Here is a 22,907-nt window from a genome sequence, read left to right as displayed (position 1 = left end):
ATTCAACAGCCTGTGTTCTGTTCGGAGAGCACACAGTGTACTGTACAGCCCATAAAACTCCAAACAGCCCCCAGACACTGCTGCAATCGCCCTCCATCAAAACACTTTGTCTTGCATACAAAAATAAGATACAGCGCTGAACGGAATACAAAATCAGCCCATTACAGTACAGGGAGACTGCTACTTAGCAACGAGGGGGCTCTAAAGCCTCAGTGCTCTACAGGAAGCAAAATCTGTCGAGCCTGTTGGGCAAATGATAAACATTAGCAGTATTAAAAAACACAAAAGCCATGTAAATGGATAGACATAATGTGGAAGCGAATTTATAGAATAAATTGGGATGGGGGACTTGCGCGGAGGGGGAGAGGCTGAGATCCAGAGGGGTAGATGCAACGCGCTTCCCAAACCCCTGCTAAGGCACCATATGGAGACAGACATGTGTATTTGGGGGGGGAGGGATATGTGAACCCCTCTTCACACAGGGTCTGTGGGTGCAGGGCAGGGAGAGACGTGGTAGAACACTGTTTAATACAATGACCCGCAATGAACTTTGCGAACTTCCTCTGTGGGGCTGGCCCGACATGCCGTCTTCAGGGCTGGGGAGCCCAAGCATGTACACCCAACAGCCCCGAGGTGGACAGATGTGGGGCTTTACCTGCCCCGGGGGCATCACACCCAGTGCTGTCGCAGGACCTGTCACTGGCTGTAAACACAACCCCTAGCCCCCCCCCAAAAAAAACACAAAACACAGTTAAAAAAAAAAAAACCCAGACAACAAAACCAAAAGCACCCCATCTGGGCTGGAAAAATCAGTATATTTCATCAGGTAAAGGGGAAAAATACTCTGGCTGTGAATCAGCAGCAGGGTTTCGGATCCCAGCCAAAACAGGAGCTAAAAAGCAAAACCATATTCTTCTGGTCTCCGTTTAGTTTCCTGAGGCAGAACGCGAGAAGGGGTGGGGGTGGGGGGTGGTGAGGAAGGGGGCAGAGGGGGGAAGAAATGTATTTTTCATCAGCCAGTGTATAATTTATAAACAGCATTAAACAGTTTTTGTTTTCTTTCTCCTCTCTCCCGTGGATGGGCTTGGACAGCAGTCAAGCCTGCATTAATTTCTGCTTTGGGTACAGTGTGTTCTTGGAGGCACATCTGCAAGCGATCATAAACTCTCTGGAATGCTGGCAGAACATCTAGGCCTGCCGGCAGGCCAGTGACGACACCACTCTGGGAAAAAGTTCGGGAAGCAGGCCAAATTCAGAGCAGGGAGGGGGGAGAGAGAGAGAGAGAGAGAGAGAGAGAGAGAGAGAGAGAGAGCAGAGTGTTCAGGAGCGAGCTGGGGAAAGTAGCTGCTTTTTCCCTCTTCTCCTCTGTCTGCACCCCATCACCCATGCAGCCCGAAGGGAAGGCAGGCCCCCCCGCCCCCGAGCCACTCCTGGCTCACCCCCTCTGTGCTCTGAACCCGAACCTCCACGGTGCCTGCCTCTGATGGTGTATTGAGGGAGATAGGGCACCTAAGGAAGTTTCTTCTGGGTCATCTCCTGGTTTAGCCCGATGGCATGGTGTGAACCTGAAGAACGGACTGGGACATTCACTGGGGAGCAGGCAGAGAGGGGATGAACTGGCCATGGGTCAGACCTGCCTGGATAACCCCCAGTCTCGTGCTCAGAGGCGCCAGAAGCAAGCGGCAGGTCCTGAGAGGCCACCTTTAAACCCTAAGATGCCTCTCTCATCCTCAGCATGGGGACCACGCCTCGTCACCACAGGGAACTTCCCAGCTACCATGCTTCCCTCTCTTTAGGAAGAAGGACCCTGAACCCCAAAGCTAAGTGTTCCAAAAAAGAAAAAAAAAAGGAACAAGTACAATCCATAGAGTTTTGACATCTCATAACTTCTTTCCCTTCCACTGGATCAGGACAGGGGAAAGCATGAAAGAACTAATCTGGTTTCTGGCCCCAACCCCTCCAGCCCTTTTCCTGCCAGATGGATGACCCAGGCCCCTGATGATATGCCCTGGCCACCTCATGCTGCCGCTGGAATCAGAAAATCCATCAGCCAAAGACCATATTCCTTCCCGGTGGCTCTGATATGGGGAAGAGACAGGTATCAGCGGAGCTCTCTCCCTGCTCCCAGCCATGGATCCCAGCCCCCGAAGAAAGGCAGGAGGGTTGAGTACAGGGGACCAACCCCTGGCAGGACTGGACTCCCAAAGAAAGGCCCCCCCTAACCGGGGCTGGAGGCATGGGCCTATCTACCCTCCAACCATGCCCCAAGATCATCAGGCACACCGCTTCTCCAAGGGGGTCTGAGAAATCCTATACTCCAGGCAAGTGTACATCAAAAAGCCCACAGTCCTTTCTTGCCAGGAAAAAAGAATAGCCAAGTGTCACTCCCTCATTTAATCCTTCAGTGGCTCTCCAGTGCTGCAGGTAAATGCAGAGCATTTTGCTACTCAAGGCCCCCACAATCCTGCCTCGTCCCTCCCCTTCCAAAGCCTGCCCTCCCTCCCCCAACCTAGCCTGCACACCCCAGCTACAATGCATGTCGCCATGGTGGCCTGGGCCTCTCCCCTACCAGTTCCTTCCCAAAATTCCATTCTCGGCAGCCATTTTAAGTTCTGCCACCCTCTAGAAGGGACACCCTCCCCCCGTCCCTCCCCCCCGCGAGTTCCTCCTAAAATTCTTTCCTGGTGCTTTGTGCACAATACCATCTTTGATCATGACTTTATAATCAAGTATCTCCTACTGGACGTAAGCTCCTTGAGGGCAGGGATGCTGTAAGCTCTCTCCAGGGCTAAGTACACAGAACCTGAGGCACACTCAGTGCTGGCTGCAAAAATGAGTGACACCCCGAGAATAGGGGCAGGCCACAGAAACATGTGAACCTCTAAATAGCATGGAGTCAAGTCAAAAACAGGGGCAAGCCGTTCCGGGTGTGCTCACTTCTAATCTACCAGTACTGGAGCCAAGCTGTGGGAAATCCTACCTCATGGGAAACCTTACACCAGCAAATCCCAGAACCAACCCGAGTCACCGCCTGGGTCTGTGGTCTCCGCGTGCACATCCCAGAGCGAGGAATCACCACTTAAGTGAGAACGAGGAGTGGCAAGGAGACAGCAAGTCGTAGATGCTTTGGGACCAATCCCCACAAGGGATGGGGCTGCAAAGGGTGGGGACGGCGACGTCAGAGCGACCCTAGGACGCGGAGGGGCTCGGATGCCTGCCCCGCTCACTGCCACAATCCTGCACTCCATGTTCTCGTTCTAGAAGGAGCAGCTTCGCAAAGCATCTCAGGTGGTCACTCTTCCACCTGGCCATGTCTTTTCCCAAACCCACCTCTGAGAATGCAGGGCGTAGCCGGATCAATCTCATTAGTTAATGAGTTAGGTTATTGTTTGTTAATTTGAACTTACTGTTATCATCAGGTATATCTCATAAACACTTGATTAGTTAACGCATTCAAATCGAAATAAAAACTTCAATTAAACTGAACATTCAGTACTACCATTTAGGGTCTTAAAAAAAGAAAAAAAGAGAGAGAAAGAGAGAGAGAGGAAGAGAAAGAAAGAATTGTCTCCAAGAAGGGCCTCCTACAGGGCAAACTTCTAATTAAACAAATTGTCAATTTCAACACAATGAAAACTGATTTAGGAGCTTAAATTTAGTATTCTAGTCACTGAAAATAAAACCTCACATCGTCGGCCTCGTACAGGCTGATTTCCTTGGATAGGGAAATGCAGAGGACAGGAAGACAACGTGAGAAAGGGGGCCGAACCCAGAAGGAAGGACGAGCGAGAGCCTTTCACCCGTTCCTAAATAATATCTCCGCAAATTCAGCGTGGCCTGTTCTCAAGCATCAAGAAACTCTTGTCTTGCCTCCTCCTTCACCCCACCCCTACCAGATTAGAAAAAAAAAAAAAAATTAATCGTGTATGATGACAAACTTGGCTCAGCACTCACTGTACACACTGTACCCACAAGGCTGGCTCCCTGCCAGGCCTGGCCCCAAGCCAGAACTACAATAACAAACACAGGCCATGCTAGCCAAGAGGGGGTAGGGGCAGCCAGCTCGCGGAGCAAGAAGTGAGCGAGGAGCACCCGTTCAGCTCCGCCGAGCAGTAGAAAACAGAAGGAATGTACCTGCCCAAGGGCAGCAACAACATTTAGGAGAAGCCAGGGGCATGATGACCCACACCCAGATCCCAGGCTCACTTCTCCAGGGCCTGCCCCTTTAAAAAAAAAAAAAAATGGTCCCCAGGGTTCTGGAACACCAATTGTTCTGTTAGGCTCTACAGGGCAGCTCCAACCCTTGGTGACAGTCTGTAAAGTGGGTCGGCACTGCACACCCTCAGGGGCCGTTCTTGCTGTTGGCTCCCAGCAGGGAGCCTTCAAAACCCAGCAGCAAGAAAATCTCCCGTCATCTCACGGAGGTCTCCTCTGAAACGTCCCAGGGTTCTGTTATCGTGCCCCTGGGAGAGGAGTCAGAATGTGCAGAACCCTGCTTCTGCCTTGGCATCCGAGAGAAGGCCTGGCACGGCCGGCCCAGCCCTCCAACCCCGACCCCCCCGGGGGCCCGTCACTGCTTCTCAGGGGATGCGAACAGCTCAGGAAGTGGTCTAGCCTCTCTAAGCCCTTGTTGCTATTTTCTTTTCAAGACATCCCAGCACAGGGGGGAGAGGTATGCGGGAAGACAGAAAGCACAGAATTGAAACATCAGGGTCTAAGAAGGCTACGAGCGACCTGCAAAGGTGAATTAAAGCACGATTATGACCCTCACACCTCCCCGTCACCAAATCCTCTTTTCCAAGGGCATTGGCAAGTGCATTTCAGAGAGGCAAGCCACTTGGCACAATCAGACGTCTGTGTCGAGTAGGAGAGATATGGAGAAGAGCGCCTAGGGAGACAGGACCCAGCTCCCAAAGCTGCCGGGGCATCGGACTGAGACCACAGGACCCCGCAGTGGCATCTCAGCCAGGATGGGAGTGCATGTCCTCAGGCGGCAGCTAGCTCCAAAGGGGGGGTGCAAAGCCACTCACCTTGTCTGAACTGGGGGCTCTGGGCCCCACCGCCGCACATGTGCAAGTGGTGCCGCCCCCCCTGTGCCACTCTCACCGGCATCCCCCATGTGGCCGAGATTGGCTCACTCACACTCAGCCAATACTGGCTGGGGGGGGGGGGGCTCCTGGCTGCCCCCCAGTGAACCCCTGGGAAACAGTCTACACCATTCCTATTGCAGGAGGGACCCAGCGGGAGACTGGAGCTCCCCTGACATGCTCCCCCAGCTGCACTCGTTCATCCGACCAGTATCTACCAACTCCAGCAATGTGCCAGGCAATGTGCTGCACATAATGGGAACAGACCCTGGCCCTACGGGCTTATAATCTATCAGACAAACAAAGCGAGAGGGAAATTCTATTTATGGAGAGCCAATCATGTGCCAGGCCCAGGGCTAAGGTCTGATGTGAGCCTCACAATGTCTCTGAGGGGGCGTTAAGAGCTGCCACCTTACAGATGAGGATACGGAAAAGCTTACGTTTCTTGCCCAAGACCACATACACGGTCAGGAGGTAGGTTTCCCAATTTCTATCCCTGACTCCAAGTAGGGGAGATAGGGCACGTCCATAAATAACCAGAGCACAAAGAGGAAAGACTGTGCCCAGAGAGCTTCAGATAAAGACATACGGACACCCAGAAGAAAGCATGACAGCTCCCGGCTGAAGGTGGGGAAGGGCGAAGGATGGCATTGCATAAGGGCCCTTAGACGATCTGGCAAGACTAGGGAAGCGTTATTCCAAGCAGAGGGACTGGGGCGAACAGAGCCACGGAGCTCGGAAAGCAAGCTGTGACTGTCTACACAGAGCACAAACCAACAAGTAGCTGAGTCTGGCTAGAGCGCTGGACTCAAGGAACGAGTAAGGAGAAAGGATGCTCACTGGGCCAAGTTCCGGAGTGGGCAAGGGAGCTTTAACCACAGGCTGAAAAGTGCATTACCCGCATGGAAGTGTCCAGCACCACACAGTGAGAGACCACACAGGGGCCCACAGCAGGGAGCACATAAGACGCAAGACCCACTCTCTGCACTTGGGGGTGGCCAAGCTGGCTGGCAGTCAGCTCTGAAACCCCCCACTGAACCCCAAATGACCTACTAAACTGAAGGGAGGCAAAAAGATACAAGGTGCATGTTCTAAAAATTGAACAAAAGGAGCCCATGAGTACCAAGCAGATGCTGGACACAGCGGGGTCTGGACTCAGGACTCCAGGCCAACGTGGGAGAGGTGGGTAGGATGAGGGTGGTGCAGGGGAACAAGGTGTGGGCGTGGGTGACCCCCCCCCAGGGAGGAGGAATGCAATAAAGATGTGGGGACAGATTATACACGCTGAGACAGACAGCCACCTCACAGGGCACAATCCTCAGATCTGGAAGGGAGAGGAGGGAAAGCAAGAAGGGGTTTGGGAACTTTAGGAGGCACCCTGAAGGCCAGGGAGAGAGCATCCCACACCGTGCAGAGTCACACAGGCTTTGCAGCAAGACTGTGGCGGGCTGAAGCATGAAAAGCACCAAATAGGACTTACAAGACTGTCTGGGCAGTGCGAGGGCAGGCGGCAAACAGCCAGCCAGATAGAAGCTTCTGGAGTAAAGTGATGGGAACATGCCTCAGGGTCACAGTTGTAGAACTGGGGAAGAGGAAGGTGAAGCAGGGGCAGTCAACATTTACTGACCACCACCTGTATGCCAGGGTGTGTATGCAGATGCCTGTGACATACATTCTGTCACCGGATTCTTTAGAAAACTGATACGAGCTCGCTAGGCGACACCTGCTCCTCACCGATACAGAAAACGGGGTTTGGGTGACAGAGCAGCCCAAGGTCACATAGCACATACTACAGACAAGGTATGAACACCTGCCCAGCCCCAAAGCCCATGCGCATTCCACAGATGCTGGAGGGCTAGGCGCGGACCAGGACAGCGGGGGGTCAACACGTGACCATAAGGAGATGGCCCTCCCCCCTCCCCCAAAATGCGACTCCAAGGCTGAAAGGCAAGGGGATCGAAGAGAGTGCTGGCCCCGTAGGGAGGTCTGGAGGCCTCCACAACTGAACCCAGGCAAGCCCCTGGCTTCAAAGCAGGATCATTAGACCTGGTGTGTATCCTTCCCTCCACCAAGATTACCCGGGCAGGCTGGATGTCAGGTGCTCGTCCACTTCCCACGCCTCACGGGGCAGAGCAGCCTTGCCCAAACACAGGTGTAGCTCCCTGCAGCCACACAGCCGACCCCACTAGAAACGGATAAATCTCGCAAAAGACAGCACACTGTAACTAGTCGGTGTTCCAACCTTTCTCGATCTATTAAAGGCTCCCGTATAACGAGAACCCAAGAGTCAGATTCATTAGCCCACGAGAACCGAATGATACCACTGTCATGCTGATGGAACTGTCATCTACTTTGGAAAGTCCATCACACAGGGCACCGGGTGCCCACAATGCCCTGGGAAACCCAAGAGAACACGATGCGTTGGTGCAGATGGTCACACCATCAGGATGGGCCCTCTGCTCCAAGAACCTGGAGGGGAGCATCCATGGGACGCGGCGGCCCGAAGGCCCCGGCTGGTGGCGGGGGCATCCGTGCTCTGAGTGGGGGTGAAGGCGGGCCAGAGGCAGTTGCCTGCGCTCAGATGGGCCAGTCAGGGCAGCATCGCCTACCTGAATGAGCCAGTAAGTGCATTCTCAGGCGCAAACTATCCAGGAACCGCTTCCCGCAGAGCTCACACCCGTACGTCTTCATGCCACTGTGCAGCTTCCTGTAGGGAGAGGAGAAGATAGTTTGGGGCTGCTCTGGCTGGCTGGAAGGCAAGCCCACCCGCACCTGGGGGCTTTACAGCCACCCCTCCGGCAGGTGAGCAAGAGGGAGAGAGAAGGCAGGCACGGCTGCTGCAGACGGGCACTGATGGAAACATCCCTATAGGCTCAGGCAGCCTAGCGTACCCCTCTTCCCATGGACCACTGCCAAGGAAGAGTCTACTCCTGGGCTTGTCCAAGAGCTAAAGAACAGGACATTTCCTACTGCATTACCCACTGGCACAGAGACCAAGGGAAAAAAGCCAGATCCAATTGCAGGGCGAGAAGGAGGCAGCGCGGGATGGTCACTGGTGAGTTGGCACTGAGCATCCGTGGAGGCCACCGGGCCTCTGCTTACCTCGGTCACACCAGGCCTCACTGTGCTGCAGCCGTGCACGTGCCCAGCTCCCCCAAGACACCGCCAGAACCCCGCCCGACTCAGGAGGCCCGCGCCCATTCCCTTCCTGATTCATGTCCCCAGCTCCCACTGCAGTGACTGGCACATAGTAGGTTCTGAACCACTTCGGAAGGACTTGCTGGCTTTATGGACTCCTCCAGATGTTCTGAGGACTGCAGTGAGTCTCCGACATGCATGCCCTTCCCCCTGAGGCCCTGCCTCAGTCTTCCCTCGCTTTCTGGCGTGAGGTTGAGCCCCGACAGAGAGAAAGAGTGCAAGAAAACCGGGTAACATCATTCTACAAATGCCATGTGAGGCTTTCCGAGTACTTTCGCACACCCAATCTGCAGCTCTGTGAGTTGGGCTTGACACAGAGGATCACCCCAGGAAGACAGAGGTCCCGCTCACAAGCAGCCACAATCCCAGCCCCCAGCCATGCCCTTATCCCAACTCCGACCCTTTCCCCCCAGCCCCCTGCTCTGGCAGAGGCCAGCGGTGCAGCTGGGTCAGATCAGGGAAGTGGGCAGGCTAGCGCAGAGCTGGGCGCTGGGAAGATGGTCTGTGCGCGGCAGGCCGCTGAGGCTCAGAGCTGTTGGCTGGCATGTGGGCCATCTGGCCCCAGAACGCTGACTTTCTTCCCACCCACACTCCTGTTCTCAGGCCCTTACTTGCCACTGCCGGATGCAGGATCCATCTCCACCCCCGTCTCTGCACCCTGCCCCGAGGAACAGGGCAGGCAACGGCAGCCAGAGATAGGAGCTGATGACAGTAGGGCACGGAGTAGAGCCTACAAGGCTCCCTTAGAGCAACAACCTACGGCAATCAGACAGTGACGGACCGAGACCACAGAAGTTTGGAGGGCAGCTGGTATGGCTACTGATAAAACCCTGAGTGCGGAGAGGAAGTACTCTACATTCAAGCCAGCAGCACCCAGGTCTGAGCCTCGGAGCCCAGGTCACAACTACACCGAGCCACCCACTGCCACCACCTTCCAAATCCCCGTATGAGAACCCAGCGGTAAGTCAGAACCATGCGGGTCCCCAGGTGAGCCTCCCAAGTGCCACAGTCTATGGGCCACAGTGGCTTGAAGAGTGCATGCCGTGTCCACAGGCCCAGTCCCCTTCACGGAACTCTTTCTCAATCATGCTGTTTTGTTTGCTCACTTTCCCTTTACCTCCTTGCCAAAGGCAACAAATAATTTCTCAATCACACACACACACACACACACACACACACTCTCTCTCTCTCTCTCTCTCTCTCTCTCACACTCTCATCCCTGACACTGTAGGGGCACCCCACCCCCATATTATCTCACTCCTGGCCATGGCTGATCCAACCCAATTGAGAAATAGTAGCAGTACAGAACATTTTCACTGAACATTCTTAACTCCAAATATATTTCACAATGCTGGACACTGGGACATGTCCTGAGAACATTCTGGGCAATCCATGCTTTGAGACATGCACCCAGGCAGCTGAGTGTGTATGTGTGCATGTCCACACGTGTAGACAGTGTTCCTGTCACTTACCCAGGCGTGGCAGATGTTTGCTTTTCTAAGAGATGTTCTGTGAAGCAGCAAAAGCTCCCCTCACAAATGGTTCGGCAGGGGAGCCTCTTGTACGCATTCGTGGTCAGGCGTGGTGGATGGCGGTGATGGGTTTCCACCTCATTCACGTTCATCTTTTCTTCCCTAGGGATTTCTTAGCTTCCAGGGAAGTCCACCTCTTGGGGGGGGGGGTGGCTGACAGGAGGACTAACAGCAAAAGGACACTGGAGTGACCAGTCTTCCAGCGTAAGCAGCTACCACCAGGATAAGTATCCCCAACCACACCCTTGGACTTCCATCTCCTCTCCCTGAAGGTTCTAGACCAAATCTCTTGATCCAGACCCCGATGAACACTTTCTGGGTAACCACACTGCCTTTTTTCTGAATGCGAATGGATTTGCCTGGCAAATGGTAAAAGTGGATCAGCATGGTGTGAAACGTCTTGCCCTTTACCACAAGGGGTAACAGGGTATGGGGAACAATGCCAGGTGAGCAGCCAGAAGACCCAGATCCTCAGCCTGACTTGGCCATTAACTTGTTTTATGACCTTGGACAAATCATGCTATAACAACCTCTCTGCATTTTTTTCACGTATAAAGTGATGTGGGTGATTTCTAAGGTTCTGGTCCCTTAGGGAACCTACGTTTTATCCTTTTACCTAGCTTCCAAGGAATTCCCCTGCGGGGCACTATTATTCTCTCTGAGCCATGTTCCACTGTGTGATGTCCCGTGATGCCAAGGTAGTCAGGCTAAGACAGCCCAAGCAAAAACTGACACCCAAGCCCAGAAATCTACTCATTTTAAAACCTTCTAAGCCAGACGACCTGAATTTCCTCCTTTACTCACTTGTTGGTCTATCTTTCAGGGAAAGAAACTTCTGGAACCCATCAATAGCCTTTCTTTGGAACCACTCTGCTGCCACACATTTCCCAGCCTTCAGAGACACAGATGTCCTATCTTGTCCGATCACTGGGGTAAGGACCCTGCCCTGTACCTGGCCCACTAACTCAGCGCCCCACACAGGTTGCAAAGGGGGGTGTGGCATCCACGTGATCCATACACAGTACAAGGACAGAGGTCCTACCCCACTGGCAGAGAGACACAGGCAATGCTCATGAAGTTCAGAAGAGAAAAAGGGAGCACTGCACAAGCCTAGGTGTTGAGTAGCACACAGCACCGCTTTGCTCCTGTCCTCTGTTACCGGTAATTCAGAACACCAAGGGACGGATGTGGAAAGGTGGACGCTTCCAACTCACAGGAAAAGGAAATGGCGGAGAAGAATCTGAGTGCGTTCAAGAGACCTGGCTACGAGCAGACTCGCTACAGCACAGTCTGCAGAATGACCAGTGAGGACGCAGACTTCCAACTGGTTTCCAAGCAAAAGTGTACATTTGTATGAACTCACGGTCTCTCTGTTCTGCAGACCACAGCCCCCTACTGCTGCTCCCATGACGTTATGCCACAGATTGTTTTTTAAAATGGAAATTCTAGGGGCGCCTGGGTGGCTCAGTCGTTAAGCGTCTGCCTTCGGCTCAGGTCATGATCCCAGGGTCCTGGGATCGAGCCCTACATCGGGCTCCCTGCTCCGCGGGAAGCCTGCTTCTCCCTCTCCCACTCCCCCTGCTTGTGTTCCCTCTCTCGCTGTGTCTCTCTCTGTCAAATAAATAAAATCTTAAAAATAAATAAATAAAATAAATAAAATGGAAATTCTGTCCACCTCTGTCTTCCTCACCACACGCGCATAGCTTCCCAGTCTGGTCTTGTCTGTTCGCGAGGTCTAGCTGCTCATGGCCATCTGAGGTCTCCAGGCTCCACAGGGCACAGCAAAGGTAAGCTGCTGGAGACATCTTTGCATGTGTCTGCACACTCCCTCGGTTTTCACACCCCCTCCTCTGAGAAGCAGCAACGTTGCTGGGCAGCATCTTGAAAGTAACCCAGTTCCGGCATGGCCCGGGCACCCCCATTCTAGGCTTGCTGGAGGACCCATCAGGTCCCCACTACACAATCCTGGGGAGTGGGCTCAGGTTCCCCGCACCCCGCACCCCACCCAGCAGTACTGCTGTCCCAGCACAGGCCCCCACTGGCCCACTGGCTAAACCTACCATGAATGGAACAGATTTTCAATTATGTCCAAAAAGACAAAGAAAAAATTAACCTTTAGCAGGTTTCTAGCTATTTTCTCAAGGGAGCTGAATCACTATGAGAAATTAGAACTAAGCAAATCTGAACGTTTTAACAAGTAACTTGAGAGAAAGACACGTTTCTTCTCACTGAATCTCAACCACACAACCCTCGCGAGTCAAACCAAGCTAGCAGGATGCATCAAGCCGTCTCTGTGCTACTGGAAGGCTGACAATGCACAGATGCTGTCTGCTCTGGACTATACAATGTATCATGGCAGAAGTCACGTTGATTTCTCTTTTCTTCGTAGGGCCTAGTTTTAGAAGGGACTGCTCAATGCTGCTAAAGAAATTCCTCCGCCTAACGTGGGGTCGAGGCATCCCTCCTCTCACCTTTCACGGTATTACAAGCACAAGAGCTTCACGGGCACCTCCAACCCGGGGCTGGACTCTGTCCTCTGGGTCCTGAATGTCCTCATGAGGAAGGCCAACGCCTCTTTCAGTGCCACAGAAAGCCTGAGCTTCAGCCCAACCTCTCATTCTCAAGATGGGCCTTCGTCTTCCCAGCCCGCCCAGAACACAACCGCAGAAAGAGTAGCAGCCAGGAGAGACCCATGCCATACTCCATCCTCCTCACCCTCAGCCTCCAGACACAGCCGACCACAACAGGGCTCCCTAAGAGCGCCTTCTGTATCTACCGTCTGCGGGGAAAGCTCAGCCCGTCTCCATCCCACAGAACTGAGGGTCAAGGGGAGATGCTAGGAGACCCGGCAACGAGGCCTGCCTGAGAGAGGGGTTCCAGGCCCCAGATCACCAATGTTCCATTTCTTCCCAAGTTCCTCTCACCAGAGACAAGAGCAATCAAAGCAGACCGATGGGCAAGGAAGGTTTAGAGAGGGAATTTGGTTCCAATAACCCAAGGGCTACACTCTCTCCCTCCCTGCCTCCCTCTCCTCCTGGGGATCTGAAAGTGCCTGACCTGTGAGTTTTGCTGGGCACACCAGCACTGAGAACTAGGGTCTGTCAATGCGGCAAGTGAGTGGGACAGAGCTACACATCTTTGAGAAATAATGAGGGGGATCCACCCTATAAGGGTTTTTATAAGGTAAAGTTTTCCTTGTTTTCAGCTTAACTGATCCCATGCCCTGAACCAACACCCGGCTCTGGCCAGTGAGGCCCTCACAGTCCCTCCAACTCACCCTCTCCTTGGTCTGAGCCGTCCCACATGCAGAAGCTACCCTAACACCAGGGGCTTCTGCTTGCTCATCCCACGACCATCAACTTGACCTACCCAGGGCTTGTAAGGGGTACTCAGAATAGGCAAGGATGAAGCAGGACATTCTGAGAGTCAGATCCAAACCAAGGTCTAAATGACCCTCTTCTCTCAAAAGTCTGCTGCCAACATGGGAATCAATGTTCTCTAAGATCCTCTTCTAATCATGGGAACCCAGCCACTATCTCCCCTCCTCTCGCCCCTTCCTCTCTTGAGCAGGACCTGGCATGCTGCCGCCGTGTCCCCACGTGGACATGGTAGGAGGCAGGTCCCTTCAGGGAGCTCTGCCAACACGCTCAGTCTCGAAAACAACAAGCCCCAATACATTGCCATGATACATTGTATAGTCCAGAGCAGACAGCATCTGTGCATTGTCAGCCTTCCAGTAGCACAGAGACGGCTTGATGCATCCTGCTAGCTCGGTTCGACTCGCGAGGGTTGTGTGGTTGAGATTCAGTGAGAAGAAACGTGTCTTTCTCTCAAGTTACTTGTTAAAAGCCCCAAGATTCCCAAGCCCCGTGGTCAGAGAACCTCACCCTGGCCCTGCTCACGGCTCCAAGAAGAAACAGAACCAAGAGAGGAAAGAGCTTACATATTTCAGCTCTTTTCTCCAAGAATCTTTAGGTTCAAAACATAACTTCAATGTCCATCGACCTTTAATTCAAATGGCAAGAGGAAGGCCAAATAGCCAATGCATTCTGGGCTCCACTTTTAAGACGGGATGAATGAAAAGTTATCAAGCTATCAAGAATTTACACCCAAAAGCAACTTCCAGGGGGATTTCAAAGTATTCCCAAATTCAGTCCAATATTCTGTACTTTCTACATATGCCTTTTTGTGAGAAAGGGTTACTCTGAACAAAACCTGTTCTACTAGAGACCTCCACCCTAAACCAGGACATCTGGGATACTCAGGGAATGTTCCCTACCCTCTAAGGGTGACATTATCTTGTCCCGAGGAAATGTCTCTTAATGTCACCAAGCAGGGACAGATTCCAGGCCGAGTGGGTCATTAGTCACACCCAGTATCATTTTCCTTAGGTACTGTCTTGGACTATCAGGACCAAGACTTAGCACTAAGCCATGTCTAAGTTCTTCAAAGCTATAAGCTCCTTGAGGACAGAGAATAAGTCTCTATTTCCGCCTCCAAACCCTCAGCACCGATGCAGACACCTAGAGTTGGCACGTGAGAAGCTATTGCTAACAAAGCAGTCGCCAACCATCCCAAGACAGAGGGATACCTGACCACTGAAATCCAGGCCCGGGACTGCCCGGCGTCGGTGAGGAGAAGCCTGGAACCCTCGGGGCGGAAAAGAAAGAATAGTCCTAATCTTCGCTAGGGAGGGGGGGGTCACTTTCATTTTCCCAAGGCATAAGGGAAATTATTCTTTTACCCCCCCCCTTTTTTTTAATGTTGAGATTAGACAGTCATTGGACAAGCTGTGAATGCTTAGCTGGTATTACCACAAATCACCCTTGTAGCAATAGAGTTCCTTGCTCCCTGACTAGTCAATATTAATAAACATTACCGAATGCTTTTACAACACAATTTATTTTTTAATATAGCTCTTTATGTATGCCATAAAGTAAATATACCAATAAAAGGCAAGGATTTCAAACAACAGATTAAAAAACACACGCAAGAACTAACATAGTGCTAGTTAACGCCTTCCGTGCTGCACCACGGGGGCGGCAGGACGCACGGCTCCAGCCCCTCTCCTGGGAAGCCAGGCCAGCGGAGCTCTAGAAAACCGGGGCCATTTGGTTGCTCTGGAGCCTTTTAAAGGGAGGGGGAGAGAACAGCAGAGAAGGCATGTCTCCTCAAGAATCGAGAATAAAGGTGTAACACACTGGCTGAGATCCTGTTCTAGGGGCAGGACACCCAGTGTTCTCTCCAACTCTGCCAGTAACCGTCAGATGACCTTGGTCAAACCACTTACCCTCTGAAGATTGCACTTTATGCCCTCTGCAGCAACGCAAGGGTTGAGTAGATGATTTCTTAGGTCCTTTCCAATCAGGTTTATGACACTGGAAGGCTGTGGGGCTGACAGATTATAAGCTCCTTCCTGAAGGATCCATCCCAGATTCAGCCCCTCAGCCTCCATCGTCGAGCAGAGCCCAGAACATAGGAGGGACTCAGTGCATTTTTGTTGAATGAATGAACAAACATGGGAGGGAATTAAAAAAGAAAAATGTAGAGGTAAAAAAACAAAAACACTTCCAACATACACACATACGCACACAAACATCTATCAGTCCAAGAACAGTCGTCCCTATTGTCCAAAAGAGAAGGCCTCCACGGGGCTCTTAGAAGAAGACCGTGCATCCTGTGTTGGCCTGGGATCAAGGCCAACCTGGAGCTGACTGAGTGGAAGAAGCTGTCCCCAGCCTTGAAAATACGGGGCAGGACAATAGCACTCCCCACGGCCATAACCACACCAAGTACAGTGCTTTCCGATAAGGCTGTCCGCATGAGTGTTAAAATACCATGTCAGAAATGACAAAGGGGCACGCTAATCTCCCCGCAGCGACTACCCTGAGAAGGGTCTTCATGGCCGCTGAGCACCAGGAGGCCCGGGCTTTGGGCCGTTACGTAACGGGTCCTTTGTTTTTAAAATACTGAGTTCCCGTAAGTCATTTATTTGAAATATCTCTATCAACAAATTTCACCAAGAACAAAAGTTTTTCATTTGTGCACCGGGCTATAGGATGATCTTATCACACACAATCTCATACAGTCTCTTTCAACAAGGTCTTAGTGTGCTTATCTGCGAAGTTCCTGGTAGCCAAATATGATTGAAATGTTCTATTTATGCTCACTGGATTAAGGAGATGTTGCAAAACTGCACAAAAAACCTAGCAGATGTAAGCAAGGTATTACAGCCTGGGCAGTTAAGATCTGAGGGAAAGGGATCAATACACACATTTGTAGGTTTCTTTCTTTCTCTCTCTCTCTTTTTTTTTAAGAAACCAGAAAAGTTGTGCTTTTTGAAAAGGGAAGAGGAAAAATAGTAAAATGCCTCAAGATTTATAGCTTCTTAGAGCTTTTTCCAAACCCAAAACGGGGCACCATGATGCATGCTTCGTGACGTCAGCCCAAGGAAAACAAAAATAAATCCAAAATATTCTCTGCAGATCCTAAAAGGCCCTATAAGGGAACTGAACTATGGTTATGGATGAGCAGGGTTTTTGCTTTTTCTCTCTTACACCCATAAGAGGCTTTCATTTCAACCAGCACAAATAGCCAATTTCTGGGAAAACTGTTTTCAAAAAGCTCCAGATTCCTCCTTTATCTTCCTGCGTTGCCTGGGCATGAGGAGGCAGCCTTGTTTCCTGGTAATCTGGGCTCATTTTTACATGCTCTCACTTCAGCCACGAAGCCGAAAGGCTACCTTCAAATCCCACTGCCCAGCCACAGGTCCTCGGAGACTGTGGGAAATACCCGAGGTTTATCAAGGACCCAGGAAAGTTCCTTTCGAATTAAAGCCCTCTGAAAACCTCCTTAATGGATATTGCCTCATTCTTTCTGCTTTAGTACACTGAAAATTAAATCACTTCTCTATGAGGATTCTGAGCTGTGAGAGCTGCCATCCCCAACACCAGTTATGAGCCCAAAATGAGAGATTGGGCAGATGAACCTATATGGCACCAAATCCCACTGTGGAAGTTACTGTCATCGTAATGAAGGAAAAGGTAAAAACACAATAGATACCTACCTCTTTGCCCATTCTTCGTTCTTGCAGAAAAATGTAAAAAAGAAATCTAGTCAACTGAGGTGTTAGAATAATGCTAATGCATTTACAGATCGCACCTGACTTTGAAAGGGCTTGCTGAGAATCGCCTCAACCACCCTGTGGTTGGGAAAGAGAGTACTGCCCCCATTTGTGGATGAGGAAACTGAGGCCAAGAGAGGCACTCTCCATGTGAACAGGTGGAAGTCTCCAGAATGCTCCCCTCGGGATCCACATTCACACATACCCACCTGCAGAGACACTATCCATCTGGCCCATAACGTCCCCCCAGATCCTCCCAGTAAAAGGTAGACCAGCAGCAGGAAGGAGACACTAAGAGCATACCCAGAGTCCACAGACAGGTTGAGTCTCAAAGCAACTTTAAAACCTCCTACAGAGAAGTCCTCAGGGGAGGCACACCACCCTCATCCCCTGCTGCTCGCTCTTTACACACCCCCTGGGAAGGCCTGTGTGTGCCGGGCTCTGGAAAAGTAAGATTGCACTTGAATGACAGTCCATCTAGGTGGCTTCCACATCAGTACTACTCTGCGTTACCACACCTGATCGGTTTCCTCTATAGCACTTAACCCAACTTACAGGCATGCCCTGGGTTTTCTACCAGTGTTCTTCACCTGTCCTAGACTGCAGGCCCCCTGCATCCTCGGGGTCTGGCACAGCGCCTGGGACAGAACAGGCTTTCACCACATTTGTTTTCAAGTAACCTTCATGGAGATGTCCACATACCATAATTTGCCTCTTCTGAACATGTCATATAAATGGAATCATACAGTACGTTTGGCCTTTCATGTCTGGCTTCTTTCACTCCCGTGTAATGTTTTCAGGATTCACCCATGGGCGAGCAGGTGTCCCTACTTCCTTTTTATTGCAACATAATATTCCACTGTATGCATATACCACATGTATCCACTCATCAGTCAACAGACATGTGGTTGTTTCTGCCTGTTGGCTGCTGTGAATCATGTGGCTATGAACATTCGCTTACCAGTTTGATCTTGAAATAAGGGCACAGCTTTGTAATGGCTCTTGTAATAAGGGCAAAGGACATAAATTTCATGTCTCTGGGGTACAGGCCTGGGAGTGGAACCTCTGGGTCATCTGGTACCTCTACGTTTAAACTTTTAACAGCCAGGCGGTTTTCTAAGGTAGCGGCACTATTTTACACTCCCATCAGCAATGTATGAGGGTTCCGATTTCTCAGTACATTTTTGGACTAAATGAATAAATATGAATGAAGATTCCTTCTGCTGTAGAAGCCAGCAGGGAAAGGGAAACATTTCCAAGGCTCCTCCGGTAAACTAGCATCTTTGTCTACAGACATGACATGCCACACTTGTGTTTAACAGGAATCCCAAAGAAGGCTATTTATATTTAGTTCATTCCAGAGAGAGAGAACCGAATGAAAAATTAAGACAAGAAAAGGAAAAACCCAGACAGCTCAACGCGGGTGCTACCTTCTGCCTTCGCATGCGATTTCAACCCCTACCCTCCACCCCACGTCCAGGCTCAAAAATGTAATAACACACACTCCTTAAACAGATTTAGTTGAAAAAAATAGGAGCGAGATCCCAGCTCAGTGGCAGATGACTCTGATTTGGTCAGCACTGAGGGGAGCTTTATCTAACAACCCTGCTGCTTGTGACAGGAAGCTTGAAAATATATTTAATAATACTTAAAACCCAAACACACACACAGGAGAGAGGCTCACGGCACTGGAAACCACGAGAAGCGTGGACAAGCCTGGAGCAAGGGCCGGCTTCCCTTTCCCAGCTTGTTCAACGGGGTAGGGGGTCCCGGAGCAGGCTCCGGGTAGAAGTTGTGTGATGGGCTCCCCAAACTTCTCTGTACCCCTTTTCTTTCTTTGTAGAAGAAGGCAGCCGTATTCCTTTCTGCACAGACTCCTTGCAAAGAACAAACAAACAAAGGCTGGGACGGAGCAAGGCCCCTCGCAAGCTGCAGGTAATTAAAACGGCCTGTAAATGCCCCAGCAGAAAGCACTTCAAAGAGACAGTAATTCCAGCAATGGCCAGTCAAGACCGCGTGGTGTAAAAATTATGAGTTTTCCCAACAGGGAGCTTTGTGTGAAAAGGACAGGGGTTGGTGGCAAAGGGAGGGTGAGCCACACAGAGGAGGCTTGCAATTGGTGTCCGCACCCAGTGTACGAGGGACTGTGTGTGTGTGTGTGTGTGTGTGTGTGTGCGTGCGTGCGCGTAGCATGCACGCGGGCAAGAGAAAGGGGGACGGTGAGCATGTGTATGTGTGAGGGCGCACATTTATCAACGCCGAGACGCTCGGAGCGTGTGGGCATGGAGATAAAAGGCAAAATAAAATAAAAGCAACAGATACGTATCCTCTCCCCTGCTGGGCCTTGTTTTTACAGGGGGAGAAGTACCAGGCAGGCAGCCTGAGTGCTCCTCGGCTCCTGACTTGTAAGCCTGCCTCGCAGAGCCGGGCGTGCTGGAAATGCAGAACACCGGCCACTCTGGGCCCGGCGACAGCCAGGCACAGCCGGCTCTCCGGATCCACGTGTACTTTCCGTCTCGTGGAGACACACACTTACCGACAGCATGCCACATGCTATGTTATCTTAAAACAGAGGCCGGAGGAGAGAGATTCCCAAACTGGACCCTGACCCCACTCTCTAGATCCTCCCTGCTGCCCCCCGTGCTCAGATGATGCTCTGACCGGTGCACGGCGTGGAGCTGATGCACATGGGAACAGAGGGGGCAGCTTCCATGCACAGGGACTCAGGCCTCCCTCTTCTAACACACAACACAGAAAATCCCGCCTGACACACACGTCGGTAATCACCTGACCACAAAATTGTACATCTCTTTAAAAAGGCCTCCATCACGAGTGCATTTTTTCCTGTATTTTCCCTGAAGAGACCTGATCGCCACAAAGAGCCATTTCACCAGGCAGGAGAGCCGGCGTTATCCTGGGGGAGCCCCCGTGGTCCTCTGCCCCCAAAGCCGGTCCACGTTGCCCCCAACTTTTGATGTGTGCTGCACCTGCTTGCCCACCTGTCTCTCCAGCTAGCTGAGAAACTACCCGGAGACAGAGCTTTTTTTGCCTCATTTCTCTGCACTGTTGAGCCCAGCAAAGCCTCAGCACCCATGGGGGTTCAAGACATGTTTTGGGTAAATGGATGGGTGTGTGCGTCTTGGGCGCATGGCGGGTCGTGAGTAAGTCAGGACCTGTACCTATGACACCTGGCGTACAGCCTGGCACCCAACTGCCCCTCACCGTCCTCGGCCTGCCGAGAGTCCGTGTGGCCACGGGAGCCTGCAGAGGGACGGTGGAAGCAAGCCCATGCTCACCGGGGCTGCAAAAAAGCAACACCGGCCGGTGGGCTTTATTTCCCCATAAACCAAATCCTGCTCTGCCTCCCTCACAGCGACACTCACTAACTCCTCCCTGACATTGCTGGCTTTAAGCCCACACATAAAAACGTCCTTTACTATTTTTATTTAATGAGCTTTCATTTTCCTCCCCCTCTTTGTAAATGAGAAAGGAAAGCCCACCTCCTAATGGGGACGGGGGAGAGGAAGCAAAGTGGAATCTTTTTAAAATGGGCCATAACTTCATGAAAAGCTTTCTCCTTGCCAACACCCCCCACAGCCTCATGTCCCTCCGCCGCCTGCTGCATCCTCCCTGCTCGCCATTCAAAAGAAGACGCATGGATTTTGGACATTTGATTACTTTTAAGTATATATTTTTCCCTCAAATAGACCGAATACAATGGTTAGGAAATGTGACAGAAAACTATTCTGAGTCATTTATTGCCTTAATACCCACCTTTGTCCAACAGGCAGTTTTGACAACAGCAATAAATTCCAAATTTATGTCAACAGAGCATATGTTGAACACCTCATTTCTGAGCTAAAGCGGCATGCTGCCCTATAAATCACCGTTCTGTTTGAAATGAAAGTAGATTACAGGCCTGTGTTATTGAGCAGTTAGAGCTATAGTCATATAAATCAGAACTTTTAACTCTAGGCAATCCGTTGTGCAATTAACTAAAGGGTACTTTGTCATTTCAAGGCTTGTGCACAGACTTGGCAGGGCTCAGAGCTACTGGGGAAGGGGGCGGGAGGGAAGAAAAGTTTGTAGGCAACAGGAAGGTTCTCGACTGCTGCGTCCACCACACTCCACAATGCCTCATCCCCCACCTGCCACTGCCACCAGCACCTGCCAACGCTGTACCCTGGGGCCAAGGCACCCTCACCATCGGCATCTGCCACAAAGACAGCAGCTCACTGAGAACTGTCACCGCGTCACCTCTGGGTGCCCGAGTGCCTTCTAGTTCACTAACTGAGCACTTCCTGGATATAACCCATATGCCTAACATTGTCTCAGGTGCTAAAGAAGAGCCAGAGACATGAGAAGTGACAAGAGTAATGCCAACCACAATATTAAAATGAGATTGATTAATGCAGAATTAGAAGAATCAGAGACATCTCTGAGGCACTATTCTGTGCGTTTTTATGCATCATCTCATCCAAACCTCAGAACGACTCCTAGGACGCCTTTAGTTTTATTCTGTTTTGCTGAGAAAGAAACTGAGGCACAAAGAAGTAAACAACCTGCCAGGGGTCATAAGGCTTGGAGCCTGATACAAAACCACGATCGGAGAGCAAAAAAGTTCAACAGCTCAGACTCTGATGCCGGCCATGACTGCAAATCCTAGGTCTACCACGTAGTAAGCCTTAAGATGCTGGGGTTCTGTAAGCCTTGTGTTCTCATCTGTCAAGTGGGATAATAAGCTTGTTCCCTCAGAGGGTAGGAAAATGAGATGGCGCACACAAAAGATGTAAGCCCAGTCCCCAGAACGTAGTGTCTTTAACAGACGTTAGCTAGTGGAAGGCTGAAGAAGAAGAAAGATAAACCCTTGGCACCCGGCCAGTTCGCTACCTGGATGATGAGAAAAAGACAGAAAGAATCCTGAAAGGAGGGAGTGGTGATGTGCCAAGACGTCAACAAACAGCCAACGTGTGGGCGCGCAGAAGAGAAGTAAACGAACGGCAGCTGGTGTGGCTTGAGGACATGGTGAGACTGGGCAGGTCCCCACGGGGGCTTCGTGGGTTCTGAAGGGCTCTGTCTACCCATGTTAGGAAATAGCAAAAACGGAAAGGCCGCGGATGAGGGAGATTTCCATGTGATGGAGGCACCACATGAGCCAAGACTCGCCAATAAGAACAAGTCATGCTGGCAAGCCTTTGATCACCCCCAGCAGTCAGAGGGAGAAGTGGGCAGAGATGAGCTTGCAGGGGACATACCGTGGCTGGAGTAGGCAGAGTCCTGAGACAGAGGCAGACTTTGATTTCAGCACTGCACTCATTAAGCAGCCACCAAAACAAACAAACAAACAAACCCTCCTTGGAACAGTGAAGCTGCCTGGGAATGGAAGGCTCAGGGTGGGCAAGGACCATGGAAGAAGGACAGAGAAAAGGGTACAAATTCCACATTAAGAAAGAGGAGATGTCCAGAGACAGCAGTTAGGTCAGCCTTCCAAGACAGAATGCCAACACAACCTCCCTGCCTTGCGTCTGTAAGATATTTCTGTGCCCCAAGAAGGTACAAGAAGAGAGAACTTGGAACAAACCGCCTGTATCTCGATCTACTGACTTAGCACAGGTGCCTGGCTCTGCGAAGGACAAGTTACCCCGGAAGGGAACTCAGAAGAGCTACTACTTCCGTTTGCTACCTGGCGGCAATGTCCATCCAATTAAACAGGCCACCATCTGCTTATCAGAATGCAGATGGCAAAAAATAATGTGCCGTGGAGGAGTTACCCTGTGCTACGTCTTTCCCCCTGGTACCCCAACAGCCGGTCGCCAACTCCACATGGCTGGAGGGAGCAAGAACTTTCAGGGCTCCTTCCTCTCTCACGAGCCGAGACAGGGTGAGAATCAGTTAGGTGTTTGCTTGACTTGGTGGGTGGTACAACGACAGCGCAAGACAATATAACCTGCCCCCCTGAAACCGAGT

At 51.3% G+C, this 22,907-nt stretch overlaps 1 protein-coding gene and 1 long non-coding RNA gene across 6 annotated transcripts in view; one reads left to right on the top strand and one right to left on the bottom strand.

The window, feature by feature from the left end:
• The window catches only part of ZBTB16 (zinc finger and BTB domain containing 16), a 184,767-nt gene that overhangs the window by 84,762 nt on the left and 77,098 nt on the right, over positions 1–22,907 (bottom strand). For all 4 annotated transcript variants that reach the window (XM_035722771.1, XM_035722773.1, XM_035722772.1 and 1 more), the window contains exon 3: positions 7,697–7,794. In XM_035722771.1, coding sequence (XP_035578664.1) covers positions 7,697–7,794 — 98 coding nt within the window. The remainder of the gene's footprint in view (positions 1–7,696; positions 7,795–22,907) is intronic.
• On the top strand, positions 8,895–11,312 carry LOC113914105. 2 transcript variants are annotated; one of them, XR_003517380.2, is made up of 5 exons: positions 8,895–9,245; positions 9,924–10,021; positions 10,438–10,515; positions 10,641–10,749; positions 10,988–11,312. It is a non-coding gene; the product is annotated as an uncharacterized LOC113914105 (long non-coding RNA). The 2 variants fall into 2 exon arrangements; XR_003517379.2 differs by lacking the exon at positions 10,438–10,515.

The sequence above is a fragment of the Zalophus californianus genome, chromosome 11 (assembly GCF_009762305.2).
Source record: "Zalophus californianus isolate mZalCal1 chromosome 11, mZalCal1.pri.v2, whole genome shotgun sequence".
Classification (NCBI taxonomy): domain Eukaryota; kingdom Metazoa; phylum Chordata; class Mammalia; order Carnivora; family Otariidae; genus Zalophus; species Zalophus californianus.
This window is presented reverse-complemented; position numbering and strand designations above follow the sequence as displayed.